Source organism: Miscanthus floridulus, chromosome 10, assembly GCF_019320115.1.
Source record: "Miscanthus floridulus cultivar M001 chromosome 10, ASM1932011v1, whole genome shotgun sequence".
Classification (NCBI taxonomy): domain Eukaryota; kingdom Viridiplantae; phylum Streptophyta; class Magnoliopsida; order Poales; family Poaceae; genus Miscanthus; species Miscanthus floridulus.
Genome location: NC_089589.1, coordinates 122,053,896 through 122,077,200, shown reverse-complemented (window position 1 = coordinate 122,077,200; position 23,305 = coordinate 122,053,896). Strand labels below are relative to the sequence as shown.

Genomic DNA, 23,305 nt, shown 5'->3' with positions numbered 1-23,305 from the left:
TGGCCACTTGACGGAAATCTGAGGCCCAAAATTCAATTGATGGAAGGGAAAAAAAAAAAAAGAGGAGAGGTCGGACCACGAATTCAACTATCTATTTTATCTTTATTATTTTATTTAAACTTTCTTAGTTTTATATTTAGTGAACACTTGTGCTAATTAATTCATTCATGATATCAACAATTTAATTAGGATCATGGTGAACACATTTCCATTACACTTGGTACGCGTTCCATTAATAATCGAAGGAACAAGATAAGCTATATACCTTCTCGTCTCATGGACTTAAGAAACCACGTACAGCGTTTCCTACAACGACCCCAATGTTTCGAGAACTTGGCTGCTATGAACCCGACCACTAGTCGACCTTTGCCAGCATGTGAACCAGCTCTTGAAAATCCATGTACGAGCTCCCACCCTCTGCCACAGCTGCTGCGGCCTTGCGGCCGAGCTCCACGGCGCGCTCCCTAATGGCCTTTCCCTCGTCCCCGACGGCCGCGGCGATGGCCTCCGCCATCCGCCCAGCATCAGGTACGGTGTCGGCGCCCTCCGCCACGTGCATGGCCACGCCGGCCTCCTCGACCACGATCTTGTTGAAGAAATGGTCGGCGCCCATAGGCCAGGTGAGCATGGCCACGCCGGCGGAGGCGGCCTCGAGCACGGCGTTCATGCCGCAGTGCATCAGGAACCAGCCCACGGCACGGTGGCGCAGGATCTCCACCTGCGGCGCCCACCCACGGATGACCATGCCCCGCGAAGCCGTGGCCGCCTCGAACCCCTCCGGCAACACAGTGAGCGTCCCCGCGGCCCACACGAAGGCCGCCGAGCTCTGAGCCAGCGCGTCCGCCACGCACGCCGCCTGCTCCGGCGACAGCGCGTGCTGCGTCCCGAAGCTGACGTAGACGACGGATCCATCGGCGAAGGCGTCCAGCCAGGCTGCCACCGCTGACGGCGCCACCGCCGGCTTCCCGCCACGGTTAGCGGAGGTGGTGGCCCGGGCCTCGGACAGTGGGCCTACGGCTAGCACCCGCGGGACCAAAGGCGAACGGCGGTCCAGGTAGGTGGGCTCGAGAGCCGCGAAGGAGTTGAGGACGACGCACTCAGTGTCCAGCAGGCTCCAGAGAGTGATTTGACGGATCATCTCAGATGGCTCGTCGCCGACCTTGTGGAGCCGGTACATCATTGGCAGCCGGCGCCAAGGGAAGCTGTGCGCGCCGCTGCGTACATCCGGGAACGTGATGACGGCCTCGTCGGCGTCGGCGTCGGCACGTGTTCTCTGCGGCATGTCGCGCCAGAGGGGGCGGGAGAAGGCGACGTGCAACGCGCTGCAGGGCGAGAAGGTGATGTGCCTGGCGCTGAGCTCGGCGGCGAGCGGCCGCGCCCACCCGGTGAAGAGGTCGGAGACGACGGCCGTGACGCGCTGGGTGGGCACCTGGGCCTTGCACCAGGCGAGGAGCGGCGCGCGCAGCTCGGCCAGAGCCGGGATGAACATCCGTAAGAGGTGGAACGGGAGGTCCCTGGTGTTCTCGCCGCAGCCCGGTAGGAGCAACGGCGAGGAAGGGAACGGCAGCGTGACGACGCCGACGGACGGGCAGGCAGCCAGGAGCGGCTCGAGGAGCGGGGCGTTGCCCGCCGTGATGGCCACAGTGACCGAGAGCTCGGGGCCGCCGCGCGTGGCGAGCAGCGCGACGAGGTCGAGGAGCGCCAGCATGTGGCCTGGAGCTGGGAAGGGCACCACGAGAACGTGTGGCTTGCCATTGCCATCGTTGCCCTCGCGCTTCTCTGGTGGTGGTGTGTCCATCGTGCAGGATGGCAACCAGCAGATGACCTCACAGTTCCAGTTCCAGGGGACCAGAAGATGCTGTGCACGGGACACCAGGGCCTGAAGGCAGCCACCACCACCACTGCTGATTTAATAGATAGATGGATAGACCGAGACGGCCAACTGTCATGGTTCGAAAGGCGATAAGCATGCCAGCCTTGCAACTACTCCCGTCACTCTCCCACGTTATCCACGTATTCTACCTATACCACATAAATATAAATATATGATACTCTCGTCAAGTGACCACTTAGGCCTTCTGCAGCGTGGGAGTAGTGCCAGGAAAAACATCGGGTCCCACAGCTAAAACGGGAATCACTCTTCAAGTGTTGCAATGTGTAAGAGTAGCTGGCATCACTCTATGACCCCCACGCACAGCTTTTTCTCTCAGCCTTTCGTACGGAGCAGAGCAGCAAACAGACTAGAGCAGTATCATGAAAATCGTTTTCTATTGAATGGGAGCGGTTTGGGAGCGAGGCCTCGCTCCCCGTTTCTCGAGCATCACTAAAAGTTAGCATCATAGGCTGCAGTGGCAAGAGCGATTCCTATAGTTTCTCTCTCTTTTCTAAGCATCACTGAGGCCACACATTGCAGAAGGCCTTAGACTTATCATCTCCGGTTCCATCTCGTCTTTCTTTCTTTCTCCTTCGTCTCTGCATTCAAAGCAAGGGAGATGAAGGATGTCGTGGAGCTTGTGCATCTCCTCCCCATCTCGAACTCGCGCAACCGCTTGCCCTCCATGTGTCACGGCCATACCCCACCCGCCCTCTGCGCGCTACAGGCAAGGTCCGCGTGTGCTATGGCCGGAGAGCCCCGTGTTGCCAGCGAGCTCCGCGCCTCCATCAACCTTCGTGTGGCCAACATCCACATGTCATCGCTGAGCTTTGCGCGCTGCCGCCAACGAGCTCCACGCCTCTGATAAGCTCCACACCGCCGACCTCCGTGGCATCGAGCTTCATGCCGGCGTCGAGCTCCGCGTTGACGAGCCTCCATTCGCCAAAGCAGCAAGAAGATGTTGCGCTAAAAGCGCATGTTGCAAGCGTATGTTTCAAGTGTTTCAAATGTATCATATGCATGTGGCAAGTGTTTCATGTGGATGTTGAATATGTTGCAATTGCTATAAGCGTATGTTGCAAGCACCTGTTTCAAATGTTTTATCTATTTTTTCTGACGTATGTTTCAAATGTATTTATTTGATGTTGTATATATGTTTCACACATATGTTGTGTTTTAATCCTAGGAAGACACAAGTCACGCATAAACCCGCGTGCTATGTGGTGCTAGGATTCGAACCAAAGACCTTTGTCTTCGCACGTAGCTCCTCGAATCACTCCACCTCTAAGTCACATGTGTTTATATAGCATATCAATTCCCCTAGTATTCACTTTTTAGAATTTTAAAATGAATATTTAGGACCCTAAACGACTTCATATGAAAAAGTCATAAACTAGAAATTTGTTATTATAATCGAGATCTACAACTTTGATTTTGGTCGTTTCAGATGGTTGTTTGACAAATTTTTGAATTTCAAATCATCAAAACTTTATCCATACTTTTGGGATCTCAAATGATTTTAAATGAAAAAAGCATCAAGTACAAAGTTGCAGTTCTCATCGAGATCTACAACTCTAGTTTTGGTCGATTTTCCATCTGGGGTCGTTTGAAAATTTTGAATTTTAACATTTTAGAACTTCAGATACAAATTTGAGACCATAAATTATTTCTAATGAAAATGTTGTCAACTGTAAAGTTGTACATCCCATCGTTGCTTTTGGTTGTTTTTCCATCTAAGGTCATTTGTACAATTCAAAAAATTAAATTTCAAAATTTGAGCGTTTCAAACAGAATTCTAGGACCATAAATGATTTAAAATAAAAAAATCATCAACTACAAAGTTATAAATCTCGTCGAGTATATAAAGTTTGTTTTCATCTAATTTTATTTGAAAAAGTTATGAATTTTATTGTGTTGCAGCATGGTTATCACTGCCGTATCATACAACAAGTCGGCGGTGAAAAGTGTCTTCACCGTTGGTTCATACGTTGAGCCGACAGTGATGAGGAGCACATCATCACTGGCAGTTGGTGGTGCAAATCAGCTGTAATGATGGATTGCCGCTGCCGGTTCATATTACGAACGAGCTGTGATAACTATCACTGCCGGTTTTACTAAAATCAATGGTGATAGAGGCGTTTGGGGTGACCAGATCTGTAGGAGTATAACCGATTGAGAAGGCTTGTTTACTTATACTTTCGACTACTAATTAGTCAGAACTAATTAAGATTGTCCATTCCGCACAAGAAAACAAGATGAGAAGAGTGCCAACCAAAACAACGGTGTCCAAATTGAAGCTTACGACAACGAAAACAATTTGTAGACAAACTATGGATTCATAGAAAAGATCTGGGAGCTATAGACTACAAAGCATTTTAGATCCATCTTTTTCGGTGCAAGTGGGTTAGAGTACCAAAGGGGTCACCACACGGACGAGTACAACATGACTACCGTAGATTTCAGTGTGCAATTCGATCATTCGGCGTATTACACTGATTATGTTGTGCAAACAAAGCCACGCGGTATTGTTTAGATATATATGATATCTCTTGTAACAAACATCCTTGGCTGATCCAATCTAGAGGTAGAGCACTGGTATATATATGTAAAGGCCATGTGTGGAGCTCTTCCACACAATTAACACGTACAACACCGCGGACAAGCTAGGGCTCGGTGCTTCCCCAAACTCCTCTGAGTTCTTTAAAAAGGAACGCCCTAACAAAAGCTAAGAACTTGATAGATTGAGCTCTCTTTGTTTTGTTAATTTGATATAAAGTCAATAGTCTATTAGCAAGTGAATTTTATGAATCTCAACTCCCTACAAGCAAGAACTTGATACATTGAGCTCTCTTTGTTTTGTTAAATTGATATAAAGTCAAGTTCAGTAGCAAGTGATTTTTATGAATCTCTTGGAGTTACTCGGTGGCTTGATGTTCTAATTCATTTTAGTAAATTTTGGGTCCAGCCAATTGATCTAAAGTTGAAAACCCGTACACAGTGTGGTTAAGATCGAGACCATCCTTGGACACGATTCGCGAGCAATCACAATACATCAAACCCATACACACGAATCGTACGTACACTGCACACTCACATATGGACATATGGTGCGGCAGCATTGCACCGGCAACGGCTGCGGTGCTCCGGCAATACGTACGTAGTCGTCCGTTCACTTCTCCGGCGCCGGCTTGCCGCCGAAGCTCTTCTTGCGCTCCTCGATGAAGGTGGAGGACCGCTCGTTGATGTTGGACGGCACCCTCGGCACCTGCGGCATCCGTGGCCGGAGCCCGCTCCGCTTCGGCACGCGGGCACCGCCCTGCTCCTCCCCTCCCGCGACCGACGACGCCTGCTGCTTCCTGAACACCGACTTCTTCCTCTCCACCGTCGCCGTCGACGAGGCACCGCCGCTGCCGCCAGCCTCTTGTGCAGCATGGTCCTCCTTGATCGTCACCGTCCTCCTCACTTTCGTCTCCTCCGCCGCCGGCACTACTGGCGCTGCCGTGCCGTCGGCAGCAGCGGCGGCCGCAGCAGCAGCTCCGTCCTTCTGCTCATCAGGAACATCCCTCGTCGTCGTCGTCGCGGCGCTCTCTTCCAGGATGGTCGTCGCGACGATGCTGCTGTGCCCTCCATGGTCATGGCCGCTCAACTGGAAGTCGAACTCGGCCCTCTCGATGGGAATGGCGAACTCGTCTTCTTCCACGCCACCGTCATCCACTACTGGATTCAGGTTCTTTGTCGAGTGCCTGAGGCACTCGGCAAAGGTCAGATTGCACTCGGCAAAGCCTTTGCCGAGTGCAGCACTCGGCAAAGAACACACGGCAAAAAATTGATCGGCAAATGCCTCTTTGTCAAGTGTCTTTTATCGGGCACTCCGAGTGCCCCGGGGATACTCGGCAAAGAAAAGGACCGTCACGACGCCGGTCCCGTTGACGGTCACTTTGCCGAGTGCCAACCCTGCAGGCACTCGGCAAAGATTTTTTATTTTTTTTTAAAAAAAATTCTTTGCCGAGTGCCAACCCATCAGGCACTCGGCAAAGATTTTTTATTTTTTAAAAAAAAAAATTCTTTGCCGAGTGCTAACCCTGTAGGCACTCGGCAAAGAGTTTTTATTTTTTTTAAATTTCTTTGCCGAGTGCCCTCTGTCCGGCACTCGGCAAAGTTTGAATTTTTTTTAAAAAAAAATTCTTTGCCGAGTGCCATGGTCACAACACTCGGCAAAGCTGGAAAAATAGTTTTCTGGACGCCCATTTTTCCAGCTTTGCCGAGTGCTGTAATCATTGCACTCGACAAAGGGGTCCTTTGCCGAGTGCAACACTCGGCAAAGTGACCCAAAACTGTAATTTTTAATTTTTTTTTACATTCCATCGTGACAAATAAATTCATACAAACTTATATCACATATATATCTCATCCATCACATATATATCTCATCCATCCATACATCCATCCGCACATATCACATCCATCACAATATATATCACATATATAATAATAAATGCTCAAGTCCATCCAAATAAATCCAGAAGACCATCAAAGTCCACAAGTTCATAAGTATATCACAAAGTGAACAACAAATGAAAAAAAATACAACGTGCACTCATCTCGGCCAAGGCGACTGTGGTGAAGGCCCAGCTCCATCATTCGGAGGTGCATGAGGTGGATTATTTGAACCACCGTTAGATAGAGACTGCACAAAGGAGAAAAGATTGCATGTGAGATAAGATTATTTGGATAACTAATCTAGGAAGGTAGAGGCCATACAAGCAAAGCACAAGCGAAAGTAAAAAACTTTCATACTCACGGGAGTAGCTGTAGCTGCAGGACACGGAGGTAGAGGTGGAACCAATAGCCAAGGTGGCAGAGAGAAGCCCACACGTTGCCCAAGTCCTTGTAGGAACTCCGTAATGTCCGTCAGCCTCTACGCCTGGGCCTGCCGCTCGGCCCGCTCGGCCTCCCGCTCGGCCCGCTAGGCCTCCAGCTGGGCCGCCATCCTCTGGTGCCCGGCCTCCAGCTCCAGATGTTGCCTCATTTCTTATTCTAGCCGGGCCTGCAATATTTCACTCCAATGTTTCAGTAATGCAAAGCTAATTAAGGTGTGTAAAGATCAATGTGTGACGAGTAAAACATGAATAACCTCGAGTGCGTCGACCCGGTGCTGTGCAGCGGTCGGCCGTGTGCGAATGGCCGGGCTCTCGCTCGTGCTCGGATCTGGGAGAGAGAGGGAGTAGAGGCCGTGTCGATGACGCCGTCGCCAAGCCAGAACCGCCCATGCTTCTTGCCTTGCTCTGCCCTCATGACGGCCTCTCCATCGAAGTCCTGGGTGCTCGGATCGTGGTCTGACCCATGGAGCGACCTCGCCACCTCAGTGTACTCACTGATGCGGGAGTGGACGCTCGGGTTCGTGTATGCCTCGGGTGGGTCCTCTAGGTTGAAGGAGACATCGGACGTCGCCTTGCCCTTGTGGGCCATACACCATGCCTAGAAGTCTGAGCAAGCCTGGCCACTATGTGATGTCGACTAGGAGAAAGATAGCACGATGATTAGAAATCAGGCAGAACTGAGCGTCACAATAGATAAATGAATCCGCGTACCCAAGCTTGTTTGTATCCGGCGAGGCTGCGGCTGCCTTGATGATGTGCTAGACCTTGCATCTGCAAATGACAGTCCCGGGCATCCCTATGCATCTTGAGGTACTCCTCCGTGAACCACCTGTCCACCATCATCGTCCAGCACTCGGGATACGCTTGGCACTACCAGGGAATCATCTACACGTCATCAAGTATTGGACATATAAGAAGATCAAATTAAACCAACTTAATCTCAAAACGAATCAATATTGATGTCCTTCATTTACCTCAAGGTACTGCTCTTGGGTCAGCTGCATCTCTCTTGCGTCTTTCTTGGTTTTCCTCTCTCCAAGCTTCGACCCATAGTAGGTTACGATGGCCTAGATGCGCACCTCATGATGCTTGTCGAAGACGAGTTTTTTACAGGCTTTGGTAGTCACCTGCTCCGCCCTGGCCTCAAATCCCTCCTCGCATCTGTAATAAGTCTGCATACAAAAGCGATGTATCCATTCATTATTTCAAGAAAAGTCCAATGAATGCGACATATTGAGCAATGTTGTGCGAGGAAGACTTACCCAAAGCTCTGCCTTCACCCGCGCTGCCTTGTTGGGGTAGTCCGCATCGATGGCGACGGCGTAGTGGTCAAACGAGTAGGCCGGCTCTGTCTTCGATGCATACGTGACAATGCCGGGGAAGTGTTGCCTGCACGGAAGATCCAGGATGCCGTTGACTAGCCGTGCGCTACCACCCGACACAACCACCCAGTTCCTACACAAGTGATTAAGAAAAATTATTAGTTTTTTTTCATCATATCATATGAAGTAGTGGTGATAACATATAAAGTTACTTATTTTTGCCCTTCGGGGTGAATCACTGGGCGCTGGTGAGGAAGCGAAACATGTGAGAGGCTCTTGGGACCTCGCAAGTAGACACTCGAAGAGGAGTCGGAGGAAGCGAAACCCGTGCCTACAGCCTCCAACTCGTCGTCCTCGTGCGGCCCCTCCTCCTCGTCCGTCTGCCGAACCAGCTCATCGTCCGACTCGTCCATGGGTGCCACCTCCTCCTCCGGCTCCTCCTCACACGGCGTGGGAGGAGACGACCCCCTCCTACGTCTGGCAGTCCTCCTCCTCCTCCTGTCTGATCCCTCCGCCGCCCCCTCCGCCTCCTCCTGCAGCCAGCGTAGTCTTTGGTATATCGAGTTCATGGACCTATGACGGTCACCCGCCATCTTTGTTCAATCACCTGCAACAAAAAAGAAAAACAAGACGTAATTAGAAATAGGTGAAAAAATGAACAAAACATAATTACAAAAAACATAGTAATACATGTATTAGAAATATTTGCAAAAATGAACAAAACATAATTACAAAAAACATAGTATTACATGTATTAGAAATAATCTTCATGATTGAGATTAGCTGGATCATAGGTCTCGTCATCACTATCAACATTGTCCAACTCATCAACACTATCCGAAGGAGGAATGTTGTCTTCATTGTCATTGCCTAAACGTAATCGCTCAAGCATTTGTATGTCCTTCAGATTTTGCACCTCGTCTCCAGCGTCCTCGTCATCATCCCTTTCATTGTCTACTTCTATTCCTATCTCTTCGGTTAAGTCTATGTCAAACCTTCCTTGTAGTCCCTCTTCTTGATAGAACTCTCCATCATATGTGTTTGGGTTGAAGTTGTAATCTTCATCGTTTGGGACAGGTAGTTTACCGTGTGGCGATACCTTGTGCACAATAGACCAACCCTTAAGATGCTCGGTGTCTTTACATGCTTATGACGTATAATAAACCTGGATGGCCTGTTGAGCCACAATATAGACATCTTTTCCTGGATAGACGGAATCCTATCGAATCTCGACTAGCCCAAGCTTAGGGGTCCGTCTCGTTACTCCAGGATGAAACCAGTGGCATTTGAATATGACAGGAGTAAGAGGTTTGGAACCATAGAATGATAGTTCATAGATTTCTTCAATTCTTCCATAATAGTCGAGTCCATCAGTGCCGGATGTAACAACTCCGCTGTTTGTGGTTTTTTGATTGGACCGACTTTGCTCGTAGCTTGCTGTGTGAAAACGATATCCATTCACGTCATAACCGGTAAATGACTTGACTCTAATGGCACAGCCGTTTGCAGCCTGTCTCAGCTCATCACTTATAGACACATCAGTTTGGGCTTTCTGTTTGAACCAACAAATGAAATCGGGGCTCCCTGGTCCCGCACCCCGTGAAAGAAGGGTATCATTTTCTTGCGAGGTAGATTGCCTTGATCCATGCCAGGATTGACGAAGAAATTCCCTGTACCAATGAGAAACAAGGGGGGTTGGACAAAGAAACAAGGACATACGGCGAAATGAAACAAGTTCGTTCAGAACTTACCCAATGAACGGTTGCACCTCGACAAGGTTGGTCAACACATATAGCATGATACTGCGCCACTCTTTATTTTTCAATTGCTTAGTGGTCGATGCACTTGCGCTTCCGAGTTGCCCTTGGAAAAGGCTGAGGTTCGATTCATTTTCACCAGCATTGTAACGAGGGGGTGGATTATAAACGCTAGGAAGGTTCTCAGTGTAGTATTTCTCTGTGAAGTTCGACACGTCCTCTAGAACGTATGCCTCTGCAATGAAAGCCTCAATTTTGGCTTTATTTCTACATTTTTTGCGAAGAGTCTTCAGACATCTCTTGATTGGATAGCACCAATGGTTCTGCACGCCCCCCCATCCGTGCCTCATATGGGAGGTGCACAATCAAATGCTGCATCGACAAGAAGAAGCCGAGTCGAAAGATCTTCTCCAACTTACAGAGCAACACGGGTGCCGTTTTTTCGAAGTCATCAATGACGGTCCGAGAGAGCTCCTTGGCACAAAGCTGGCGGAATAAGTAGCTCAACTCTGCCAGCACTTGCCAGACATGCTCCGGGACATAGCCTCAAACCATCGCCGGAAGAAGCCGCTCAATCCATATGTGGTAGTCATGACTCTTCATCCCATTTACTCATAGAGTGCCTAAGTTCACTCCCCTCTTTAGATTCACTGCATACCCATCAGGGAACATTAGCGTCTTGATCCATTCAAGTACTTCCCTCCTTTGGTCCTTTTTCAAGACGAAATCGGCCTTAGGCCATCTCCAGGTCTTACCATGACTAGGAGGCTGCATCTCTTGATTTGGTCTATCGCACAACGTTGCCAGGTCCACTCTAGCCTTAGGGTTGTCCTTAGACTTTTCAGTGTCCATGAGTGTTGCCCAAAGTGCCTCGGCGACATTCTTTTCAGTGTGCATTACATCAATGTTACGTGGCAGAAGAAGGTCATCGAAATAGGGGAGCCTCGTCATGCCCGAGATATGAGTCCACATATGTTGCTCACCATATCCCACAAAACCACCTTCTTCATTAGGCACGAGAGCATCTATCTGAGCATGAACCTCAGCACCAGTCATCATCCATGGTGCAGGGTTTGTCACTTTGACACCTTTCGTAAAGTTCTTGATGTCTTGTCTGAATGGATGGTCAAGAGGTAGGAATTGACGATGTCTGTCGAACGACGAATACTTGCCACCCTTATGCAACCAAATGAACCTCACACCTTCCTTGCATATTGGGCATGGGAACTTCCCGTGAACACACTAGGCGTAGAATAACTCATACGCCAGGAAGTCATGCAGGGAGTAGTGGTACCAAACATGCATTTTGAAGGTTGTCTTTGTAGCTCGATCGTATGTCCATACCCCTTCGTCCCAAGCACGGACCAATTCATCAAACACGGGCTCCATGAATACACCCATATTACTCCCTGGGTGTCTAGGAATTATCAACGACAAGAATACGTTATGTCGTTGAAAGGAGACACCGGGGGGGGGGGGAGATTAAGGGGGATAACAAAGATGGGCCAATATGTGTATGGGGCAGCCATCATTCCATAAGTATTGAACCCATCTGTTGCCAGCGCGACACGTACATTACGAGCCTCATTTGCTTTGTCACGATGTTTATCATTAAAGTGGATCCAAGCTTCACCATCGGATGGATGTACCATCTTGTCAGGATTATACCATTTGCCACTTTTGTGCCATGTCATCTGTTTCGCGGATTCCTCGGTCATGTATAGTCGTTGGATCCTCGGTAGGGAGGGAAGGTACCGTAGGATTTTTACGAAGATCGTAAGTTGCCTCTTCTGGCCATCATCAGAGTCTACCTCCAGGTACTTGGAGGATTTACACTTTGGACAGAACTTTGCATGCTCGTGTTCTTTCCTAAATAGGATGCACCCCTTCTTACAAGCATGTATCTGCTCATACGACATCTTAAGTGCTCGAAGGAGTTTCTGTGACTCGTACATGCTCTTTGGCAGAATGTGGCCCTCCGAAAGCAGGGTGCCAATCACGGCCAACATCTTATCGAAGCCAGGTCGACTCAAGTTTAACTCAGACTTCAACACCATTAAGCGTCCAATGGCATTCTGTTGAAACACCGTTGACTGATCATGAAGGGGTTTCTGTGCCGAGTCCATCATGTCATAGAACGCCTGTGCGGCTGCCTCCATCTCCTCCTTCTCATGTCCCTCATCAAACTGTCCTTGGTGAAAGTCATCTAACATGTCTGCTACCCTGACATCAGCATCAAAAGCCTCCACCCGTGGTCTCACCACCTCCTCTCTCATACGATGGGCTTCACCATGGTGGACCCACAGGGTGTAGTCTGGCGTAAATCCATTCTTCACAAGATGTTTACCCATTTCCACCTTGTTTACCTTCCTCCTGTTTCCACATTTGCTGCAGGGACACAAAACTAGGCAATGTCCTTTAGCAGCCTTGCCAAATGCACTGTTCAAGAAAGCATCGGTCTTGTTCATTCATTCCATGGTGTAATCACTCTGACTTCTCCAGCCCGTGTACATCCACTGACGGTCATCCATCCTCTAACATATGTATCAGTGAGTAATGTAACCATCAATTGCATCTACATGGTGTTCCTACTATCTAATAGGTGAGGATAGGTCCTAATCCCACCCGCAGATGCGTAGATGAGGTTAGTTTCGATGCTCTACTCCTATCCGAGATAGAATTTTGGCAGCACCTCCCCGCTGTTCTCCAGATACACGTCCTGCCAAAGAAGAGTGCATATCCGGAGGACAACAGGGAGGTGATGCCGAAACTCTGTCTCGGACCGGAGCAGACCATGGAAACTAACCCATCTACGTATCCGCGGGCTGTCCAAAAAGCATGGACAATCCAAAACAGATACGGTCATAGATATGCAAAGATCTGCATACCTCCAACCATATCTCTTTTGAACGGGAGATGCCTAACTGGGTTACGCGATCTACGACCATGATATGGAAAGAGGGGTTATACCTAGGGTGGCGGCAGAGTCAGGCTAGCGGGGCCATTGTGGGTCGGTGCAGTGGCAAGGCGGCGCGGTGTAGGTAGACCGGCATGGCGATGGGAACTCCGACTCGGCTCCGACGGGCTCTTCTCTACAAAAAATGGAACAAAATACTGTCATTTAAAAAAAATTCAGCAGAACCTCCCCTGCATGGTGAGGTTTCCAAAACCTGCAAAAAACAGCGGCACGATGGCCGACAAGCACATATGTCTCAAGAGAAGCCATGTAATTTGGATATCAATCCATGCAGAAGAATATATCCAAGTAGTACCACTACTTCTACTACTACTTCTACTATTGCTACTACTACTACCACTAGTTCTACTACTACTACCACCACTATTGCTACAACTACTACCACTAGTTCTACTACCACTAGTTCTACTACTACTACTACTACTACTACTACTACTACTACTACTACTACTACTACTACCACTACTTCTACTACTACTACCACTAATTCTACTACTACTACTACTACCACTAGTTGTACTACTACTACCACTACTTCTAATACTACTACTACCACTAGCACTACTAGTACAACTAATACTACTACAACTATCATTACCACGACAACAACAAGAGAGAAGGCATACCTGACGGGCGCCGGGGGTAGGGGCGGGCGGTGTCGGGGTCGGAGTCAGGGTCGTCAGAGTCGGGAACGGGGTCGGGCACGGGCGCGGCCAGGGGCTGGGCCGGCCTGGGGCGGCCAGGGGCAGGGCACGGGCAGCGCGGGAGGTGGCGGCGTGGGCGCGGCGCACGGCGCAGGGGCAGAGGCGGCGCGGGCGTGGGCGCGGGGGTTGGCTGGCTGTCTGTTTGACTGCCCGGCCCGCCGAATTTGCTTAAGTCCCCCAACCGCCCTTTGCCGAGTGCCGGATCAGGGTGGCACTCGGCAAAGATTTAATTTTTTTTTAAAAAAATTCTTTGCCGAGTGTCCCAGATCTGGCACTCGGTAAAGATTTAATTTTTTTTAAATTTCTTTGCTGAGTGTCCCAGATCTGGCACTCGGCAATTTTTTTTTGAAAAATACTTTGCCGAGTGCCCCTCGCACGGCACTCGACAAAGATTTATTTATTTTTTTTTAAAATGTCTTTTTTAAAAAAAAATACTTTGCCGAGTGCCCCTGGCACGGCACTCGGCAAAGATTTATTTTTTTTAAATGTCTTTGCCGAGTGCCCTGTGAAGGCACTCGGCAAAGAGGAAATTTTTTAAAAAAATTCAAAACCCTCTTTGCCGAGTGCCTTATTCGTGGCACTCGCCAAAGACCCCCTTTGCCGAGTGCCATGCCCTGGCACTCGGCAAAGTTTTTTTTTATTTTTGACCTCCAAATTTTTTGTGCAGCCTTTTTAAAGCACCAGGAACTCCTAGTTAGAATCTTCTGAAATTTTTATTATAGCATCGTACGTGACAACGTGCACGAAATCTTCTGAAATTTTTATCATAGCCTCCACATATGATATCACGACACCTCAACAAGTTTCATGATTTCGGACTTCGTTTGCTTTTTATAGAATTTAAAAGCACTTCGCACGCAAGTTCGCGGTCATGTTTCGTGAACAAGATGTCCGAAATTTCGGGTCCGTTCCTGGATACGGCCTCACACTACACTCAGTAACATGACTATCATTTTTTGAATCACTAAATTCCATTATTCGTACCACGTGCAGTTCAAAATTATATTTTTCGAAAAAATTCAAGTAAAAGAAATAAAGTAACTAAATATATCAAAAAGCTATAAAAAATCTCCAAATTCTAACTAGGAGTTTCTGGTGCTTTAAAAGGGCTGCACAAAAAATTTGGAGGCCAAAAACAAAAACAAAAAAAAATTACCGAGTGCCGGGGCATGGCACTCGGCAAAGGGGGTCTTTGCCGAGTGCCATGAATAAGGCACTCGGTAAAGAGGTTTTGAATTTTTTTTTAAAAATTTCCTCTTTGCCGAGTGCCTTCACAGGGCACTCGGCAAATACATTAAAAAAATTAGATCTTTGCCGAGTGCCAGAGCTGGGACACTCGGGAAAGATTTTTTTTTAAAAAAAATTAAATCTTTGCCGAGTGCCTAACAGCCGGCACTCGACAAAGAAGGACGTGGCCGAACACTGTAACGCGGGGCAGCCTATGCCGAGTGCAGCGCTTTTGCCGAGAGTCTGGCACTCGGCAAAGAAGTCCTTTGCCCAGTGTATTTTTTTGGCGAGTGTATTTTTTTGGCGAGTGCCCGGCACTCGGCAAAGAAATCTTTGCCGAGTGCAGCACTCGGCAAATAAGGACTTTGCCGAGTGCCCGATTTTTAACACTCGACAAAGAATTTTGCACTCAGCAAAGTCTCTGTTTCTAGTAGTGATCTCCTCCCTTCGTCGGCGGAGGGTGGCCGGCACCGGCGCCGTTGTTCCTTGGGCCCTCGCCGATGCTCTTCATCCTGCTCACCGGCAGGTTCTTGGCCAGGAACGTCAAGAACCGATCGCACATGCTGCCGGCCACGCTTGTCGCTGGCTCGACGTCGCCGCCGCCGCCACTGCCACCTTTCGCCATCGCCGCGTGCTTGTATTGTATTGTACCTGCTGACGATTCTACTTGACGCCGAGATGGAGGACGTACACTTTATAGATGCCTCGACATGGGCGTCAACAAAGTCGCCGACAGCGTAGGGGCGAAGCAGCAAAGAATCCATGCGTTCCTTGCAGCTGCAAGAGACGTCTCGTTTGGTTTTACCTGATGATGAAAATGTCTTTGGGCAGTGAAAGACAGCAAGTGATTCCAGATGCCAATGCCATAGACGGCAACCCGTTCGGAATATTGCAGGCCAAAGCTATTCCAAGAGTGATCAGAAACAGGCTAACAGAAGCAGCAAGGTATTTCCTTGGCCACTGGAATAAGGCAAGCATCCTGGCTGGTCAAAATACTTGTAGTTTTGGAGAAGATCCTACCAGGCTTTTGATGAAGCTCTTGCCAGTTTATTCAAATGATCTTTATTTGGTCATCACTTTTGATGCAACAGTTGGTACAACATTTTGTTCTGTGCAACACTTGTGAACCCCCGTGGTTTCCAATATCGGCCCGGTGCAGAACCTAAAGCCTTCTGGGTATAAAAGGAGTTGATACTGCACAGATTTATTTCCCTTCTTCTGAACCTAAAGCCCGGTGCAGAGGAACGACAAGACAGGTCCCGCTCTCCGCCGGGTCCTCTCGCTCACCTTCCACTCCTCCACGAGGAGCTTCTTCAGCCTGGTGCAGCCCGAGACGATGGTTGCTACCCCCATGGTTTCCAATATCGGCCGAAATCTCCTGATATTTCCGATATATCCTCTTTATCCGTAGGTGCCCATAAGGAAATATCTATCTTTTTCGTAAAAAATTTGTTTAAATTTATTTAAATTTACTTAAATTCAAATTAAATTTTATTTGAATTTGCTCCGATATTTCCGATATATCATGTTTATCCTCTTTATCTGTGACCCCCGATAAATTTTAATTTCCGAAAATGAAAACCTTGGCTACCCCAGAGCTGGTGATTCGCCGGCAGTAGACCATCTGGCAGGACTCCAGCTGCAGGCACCCTCTGACAAGGTGCTCCAGACCGACGTTGGTGACTTCTGGGCAGTGGGAGAGCACGATTTCTTTGAGCTTAGGGCAACCATCACCTATCTCAGCAAGCGCTATGTCACTTATGATCTGTATGTTGAAGCAAGATGAGAAGTCATCAGACAAAGGAACTAGCATGCCCCGCTTGTTATTTATACCATAGTCATAGAAAACAGGATCGAATGCCATCCCCGACCCGGGTAGACAAGGTTTTTTTTTAACCCCGCCATGTAAAACCTCTCGCAAGTAGAGTACCACGTTCCTTGACCCCCATCGACTTGGGAACTTTGTGACTATGATTTATACAGAGCAAATAAAAGCATGTTTCCTTATGGATGGACAGCAGAGAACTGTTTATGAAGCTAACAGCAGAATCAAAGATAATTCCATTACCTTCTACCCTCTTTGATGAAGAATACAGAAATTTATCACAAGGTGGGGCTGGTTCTTTTAAAATGACAGGTTTCAGGTAGCCAGTTTTAAACACCTAGACTTACTGACTAGGTTGCTGATCCGTTGCATGCAAGATGGTATTAAGAATTCATTTGCTGCCAAACTTTGTATTTGCACAGCTTTATCAACTCTTATCGTATTATGACAGGGATAAAAATCCTTTTGTGTTCCCGAAATCTTCACATTCGTTATTTACATATATCAATTGAACTTATTGATTCCCTATAGAATATAGCCAAATTACTATATGTATGCCTTACTGCATACCAGAGCCTAGATATAAAACATGTGGGTTCAACCTTTTCTAGTGCTGTGAAATGTGCTTCAAGTGTTCTTCTTTGAGGCAAAATGGAGGTAGCTTTCTTACTCAAAATACAAAAATGTTTATCCTATCTCAGGATAGAAAATGTACTCAAAGTAAAGTGAAGCAGTGAGGATTTTTCTGTTTACTCAAATTTTGGACAGTTTTCAAATAAGGAATGCAGCATCATATTTAAATACATACCCGAAGAACACTTATATCTAGGAAGACTAGATCAGGGCATCCTCTGGCAATTGCAGTCAACCCGCTATCAGTGATTAGCTGGCACCCACACAAGTTTAACTTATGAAGAGGGCAGTTTTCCGCGATTGCAGACAGCCCTGCATCAGATACCCTGAAAAAAATAACTTGAAGATTCACAATTCAAAATAAAGAGGGCAATACAGATTGGAATACCAAGTTAAATAAGGCACATCACATCATACATTATATTTACCTCTCACAAAACTGGAGCGTTAACTCTCTAAGTGATTTACAATTCTCAGCAATAGACATCAATGCTCTCTCTCCTACCTGCATACCAAATGCATAAACTATGAATACAAACATAAAAAAATCATTTAAAGTTCCAAACTGAACACAACCAAATATAGACTGCAAGGGAAATGCAGCTATCCATCTCCATGCATGCTAGGCTTCCAGTAAACCAATGGAAATCAAGTACCTCATAACCATGCCGAATAGAAAGTTCTCTTAAGTTCTTGCAGCCTTTGAGCTATGTGGGACAAGGCACTATCACTTATTCTTGAACAGTCAACCAAATAAAGAGTCCTGAGAAGGGAGCAGCCTCTACCAATCTCCAGAAATGCACTGTTTTGGATCCTGGGGCAGAAAATTAGAGAGAGCTCCAAAAGGCCCCTGTTTGCATAGGACCACAAATCATATACTGTTGTTGCAACAGAAGTTATCAATATAGCTAAAAATGCACCTAAACAGGAAAAGAATTGTAGAAGTGCAACAATTTACATTGACCATCAGTCAAAGATTATGATAGCCTATATGCTGTTTCAAATTTAATATACAGCCAAACTGTGCTTATTAATGGGTTCATTTCCTAACATATTCTTTAGCCTGTCCCTTCTCTACAAAATTATGTTTATTTACTTGAACTACAGCACATCAAGTTGACATTAAAGAACTGTTAATAAAAAGGAGAATAAATGTCTAGGAGTGCTAACTGAAGCAAAGAATTTCAATATAGCATGTTATCACCAAGGAAACTTACGGACACCATCGCCCAATGTGCTCCAGTGCAACAGATTCCATGTTCTGACAACCACTGATGTTCAAACGTGCTAACTTTTTGCAGCTACGAGCTACAAATTCAAGGCTTCTATCAGTTAGTAAATGGCACTCATTGAGAACAAGATCAGTGAGATTTTTGCACCCTTTCGCAATTGAAGTATTAAGTCTCCTGAAATTGCACAAGTTGGTCAGCTAATCATTTAGAAAACTCAGAAAATAACTGAAGCACAAGATGCAACCAAGGATATTAATGGATGATCATCACCTTCAGTTGCAGAAGAAAACATGATTCAATGAGAACAAATCGACATCCTAGTTGGTTTACATATCATGGTTCTCATTTCCATTCTTCTCATTGTTTCGACGACGAGCCGAGGTAGGAGGCAGAACAGATGGGCGGGCCCGGGCGGTCGGCGACAGATGGAGAGGGGCCAGGATGTCGGCCAGAGAGAGGAAGGGGGAAACGGGCGTGAGTGCGGTGTCGACTGGGCTGGGGCCACTGGGCCGGCTGGAGAGGGGAAGGGAGAGGAAACTGGGCCGGCTCAGAGACAGCCCATGCAGGTGGGGGAAAACAAGCCGTGGGAGAGGAGAGGTGGAGCGGCCCAAGAGGAAAGAAGAGCGGGCTGACCCGGCTGCTGGGCTCCGGTGGCCTGCTGGGCTGCTGTGCTTCCAGGCCAGAAGGCAAGGGCTTGCTCTCTTTTTTCCAAATTAATTTTCCTAATACTTTTTCAAATGGGTCTTGAATTCATTTGAACCTTGAATCAAAACCAAACTTAAATATTATTTCAAATATACCTTTCAATAAAGATGAGAAATTTTGGTAAGTTTTCAAAAATAAATTTTTACAACTTTAAAAATTCTTTTATCTTCAAGTTTTCTTTTCTTTAACTTCAAAGTCAATTTTAATTTCATTTGCAAAAGCAATTTAAACCATTTTAAATTCTCAATCAAAACCACTCAACGCAAATAAATCAAATGCAAGGGCATGTATGCTCAAACATGTTTCTACCTTATGATGAATTTTAATTTAATGAAAAATTTTATTTTCCTATATTTCATGTGCACAAAATTTACAAATAAATCATTTTAATCCTGTTTTCAAAAGGGGCAAATTTTAGGGTGTTACACAATACACATGCTAAGGGTTTTATGTATTAGAGTGTTAGATACCTTGTGATTAGTAAACAAAAGAAGGTATCATGTTTCCGTGGGACTTTATCCCTCAAATCCCAACTAGTCCCAAGGTATGGATTAATCAAAGATTGAAATGGGATTATAGTGAATGTATACACATGCTAAGGGTTTTATGTATTAGAGCATTAGATGACTTGTGATTAGTAAGCAAAATAAGATATCATGTTTCCGTGTAAGTTGTGATTAGAAAACTTATGGATTAACACATAATTATATTACTTAGAGCAATGATTTTACAAAAGGGCTTATTAGGTACATGTCATTACCATTTTGCATATTTTTGAAATATTCCCCTACAAATTAAGATCGAAGCTGTAGGCATATCGTCGATATTTATTTCTTATTTGAGATATGCCATAGGTTGTGGTAGGATCACCATGAGCATATCTACCCTATGAGGAAAAACACTATAATAAATGGGCACTTGCGTGGGCTCTGCTAGCATATAGAAGAATGTTTGTGGCCATGGAACAATATTGAGCCATGCAAGAGGAGAAGAGGTCGGGGATATCTTTGTATTGGCATATTTCAATTCCAAAAAATTGTAATGGCAAGGATCTAATTAATCCTTTAATAAATAGGTTGAGAAGAATGATTGTATTTTCATGCAACTATATATTTTATATGTATTGAGATTGCCTTGTTTGTATAAGTGTCTATGTGTTGAGATGGTAGTAGCACAGATAAAGTGGCATGTAATTATGTGCCTGGGATGAAAAAAATCTCCTATTTTGATTGACCCATTGCTAGGGTGTTCTCTTACTCAAAAGAGAAGACATGAGATAGTATAATGAGAGCATATTTGTGCAGTCTTTTTATTAGTACAAGAGTTTTTTTTTATTTGGGCGTTCATGTCTCTGGTAGGTTTGTTTTGAATGTATTGGGTTTTCCTCAAAATAACTTCTATATTTGGACTCATATCTATTTACATAAGCATGCCTTTTTATACTATGGCTGGGGAGCTTTTGTGTAACACCCCAAAATTTGCCACTTTTGAAAATAGAGTTAAAATAATTTATTTGTGAATTTTTGTGCACATGAAAACATAGGAAAATAAAAATTTTCATTAATTTAAAATTTATCATAAGGTAGAAACGTGTTTGTTGCATTCATGCCGGTCGCACCTCGTGTTTCTATGTGCAAAATATGTGTTTTTATACGTTTAGGAGACAAATATGTATCTCTAGGAATTTTCTAGCTTCTTTCTGGAATTTAATTCCTACCTCCTTCACCTTAATCTTTATGTTCCAAGTTCCCAACAATATTTTTATGAGCTCCAAATCTTTATTTGTGTTCATCATGTTCCAAAGTGTCTCTAGGAATTTTCCCCCAATTTTCAGAGGTCTCAGAGTATTTTTTGTGGCTTAAATAATAATTCTAGACTTTTTTGAAATTATTTTATCTATGAAATTAATTAATTCCGAAAATAATAAATCTCTCATTTTTCCCAACGCTCAAAGCCCATGTGCAATAATCCTAATAAATCATAAAGGCCTATGCATTTATTTACTATTGGGCTTTAATGTTTATTTAGGCCCATTAGTGCAGGCGGATGGTGCAATATCAATTAGTACCATATCGCTAGTTGACGTGGATGTGGGGAGTTTTTCTTCCTATATATATCAACCAACACCTTGGGCAAAGCACACTAAAACTACCGTAAGGGGAGCCCCTAGTTTGGGAAATCCCTCGTGTAGTAAATTATATTTTTCTCCTCTTTCTCTCGCCGTTGATGTCGCCGTCGTCGTCGCCACCGCGCTGTCCGTGCCACCGATGAGCCATCCGCTGTGCCAAGCTCCACGCCGCCTCAATCCTTCGCAGTAAGTTCGCTGTCTCCCCCTCTATCCTTCCATGTCTTCTCCATCAAAAACCATGCACCGTAGGGTCGTTTTTGAGTTTTGCCACCGAGCACCGTCGCCGGCCATGGCGCGCCGCCGTGATTTTCTCTATTCCGGCCGGCCACTGTCGCCTCTTCCACCGCTGATCCAATCTCGGCCGCCCGCGTCTGATCCGACGGCAGATATTCATCCATACCCCTTCGTCTGGGAATTTTGCAAAAGAGCCCCAATGTTTTCTGAAATCAACCCACAGACCATAGCGCAATCACAGATTACGTTTTCTTCTTTGAAAAGCGTAGTTTCTTCAGTTTAGATCCAAAATACGCTTTCCCTTATTTACAGATTTGCCACTGATTTGTTTTAGCGATAACTTCTTCGTTTTAACTCCGATTTGATCCGTTCAACTTGCGTTAGGTTCGTAATTTCATAATCTACATGTTAATACTACTGTTAAGTAGGTTTTCAACTTTTAAAATTCATGGTTAGATTTAATCTATTATTTTATTAAAGGAAATCTTGTTTATTTCATATCTTCTGCGTTTTAGCTCTGTTTTGACCCATTCAAGTTGCATTAGATTCATAGCGACAAGATCTACACGTTAGTAACAGTGTTTACCATATTACTATTTCTGAAATTTCGTCGTTTAAATCATACCTTGAATAATAACTATGCAACTGGGTTTTATAAATAAAATATGATTTGTTTCACTTTAGTATTATAATTCAAACTTAAATTTGACTTAATTTATATTACCTATAAAATATCCTATATATGCTTTTATATAATTAAAGCACATGAAGCTAATGGTTTTATGAGTAGATCTCTCGTTAGTTGTATCTTTTCAACCGTAGCTTCGGTTAGTGTGCTCTTCGCGTCTGTGTGTTCGTAGCGAGACGTAGATTCGTTTTACAAACTTTTCATCTTGATTTTATGTTTGGTGTACTGTTCTAATTTAGATCTATTGTTTGCTTCATGTATGATTGTATGGATGCTTGTGTGGTGCTTTATGATTACGTCTAATCAGTGAGATATATGTGGTGATCAAGAAGAAGAAGAAGAACGTTGAAGATTAAAGCTTACCGAAGGATTGATACTTAAGGCAAGTATAGCATGGGACCATCCTTATTACCTATTCACCTTTAATCATTTAATTCATACTGCATGTGTCTACCTTGACTACCAATAAGAATTTCCTAGTGTTTTGTTACCTTGTGCCTTGTTACCTATGGGGTATTGCATTGGGTAGTATGATGCCAGTGCTCAATTAAAGACCGTGATCTTGTAACTTGACTAATGGTATATGCAATAAACATTTAAAATATGCTTTTTAGCAACATGGAACAAGGGGGCTAGAGCATTAGGTTGTTTTTATGGGGCTCTAGATTCCTCTCCCTAAGGACTTATCTGTAAGTGATCATTCAGAACTTACAGTACCGCTGTGAGGGCTACATGGCTCTGGCTTTAGCTCAGTATGATGACATTTTCTAGCTTGTTAGTGGTTACCTTTATTAGCATAAGAATGGCTTGACGAATCAGGTATAGTGCGGCCTCTGTCCCCATGTGTATAGGCTGTGTGTCAATGTGCCATCGGGAAGGGGGCTCTACATCTATTTGCCAAGTGAATCTAATGGCCCTAACTTGTTAGACGAACCTTTGAAAGGCTTCATAGTGAACCCTACCGACCTTCCTTGGAAGTGGGTCAAGAGATTAGCTACCTCGGGCGAAAGGGTAAATCACGACTCATAGTGAAAGTGTACAACCTCTGCAGAGCGTAAAACTGGTATATCAGCCGTGCTAACGGTCATGAGTGGCCTTGGAACATTTACGGAATAGATGA

General features: G+C 45.6%; 2 protein-coding genes and 1 pseudogene across 2 annotated transcripts; all 3 read right to left on the bottom strand.

Moving 5' to 3' along the window:
- Positions 1–211: 211 nt before the first annotated feature.
- On the bottom strand, positions 212–1,960 carry LOC136485552 (UDP-glycosyltransferase 89B2-like). Its single transcript, XM_066482405.1, has one exon. The coding sequence runs from the start codon at positions 1,796–1,798 to the stop codon at positions 356–358; it is 1,443 nt and encodes a 480-aa protein (XP_066338502.1). The 5' UTR covers positions 1,799–1,960; the 3' UTR covers positions 212–355.
- A 3,082-nt stretch (positions 1,961–5,042) lies between these two features.
- On the bottom strand, positions 5,043–15,365 carry LOC136487090 (uncharacterized). The gene is made up of 2 exons (XM_066484223.1): positions 15,177–15,365; positions 5,043–5,585 (listed from the first exon to the last, which is right to left on the bottom strand). Exons 1-2 carry the CDS (start codon positions 15,363–15,365, stop codon positions 5,043–5,045), a joined length of 732 nt encoding a protein of 243 aa, XP_066340320.1.
- A 578-nt stretch (positions 15,366–15,943) lies between these two features.
- Positions 15,944–21,661, bottom strand: LOC136489472 (F-box/LRR-repeat protein 4-like; annotated as a pseudogene).
- Positions 21,662–23,305: the final 1,644 nt, after the last annotated feature.

What these genes read in the sequence shown, in the direction of transcription:
- LOC136485552 (XM_066482405.1), bottom strand. Translation starts at nt 1,798, where the DNA reads ATGGACACACCACCACCAGAGAAGCGCGAGGGCAACGATGGCAATGGC.
- LOC136487090 (XM_066484223.1), bottom strand. Translation starts at nt 15,365, where the DNA reads ATGGCGAAAGGTGGCAGTGGCGGCGGCGGCGACGTCGAGCCAGCGACA. An exon ending in CGCCGACGAAGGGAGGAGAT is followed by an intron (nt 5,586 to 15,176) that starts CACTACTAGAAA and finishes AATCCAGTAGTG; the next exon opens with GATGACGGTGGCGTGGAAGA.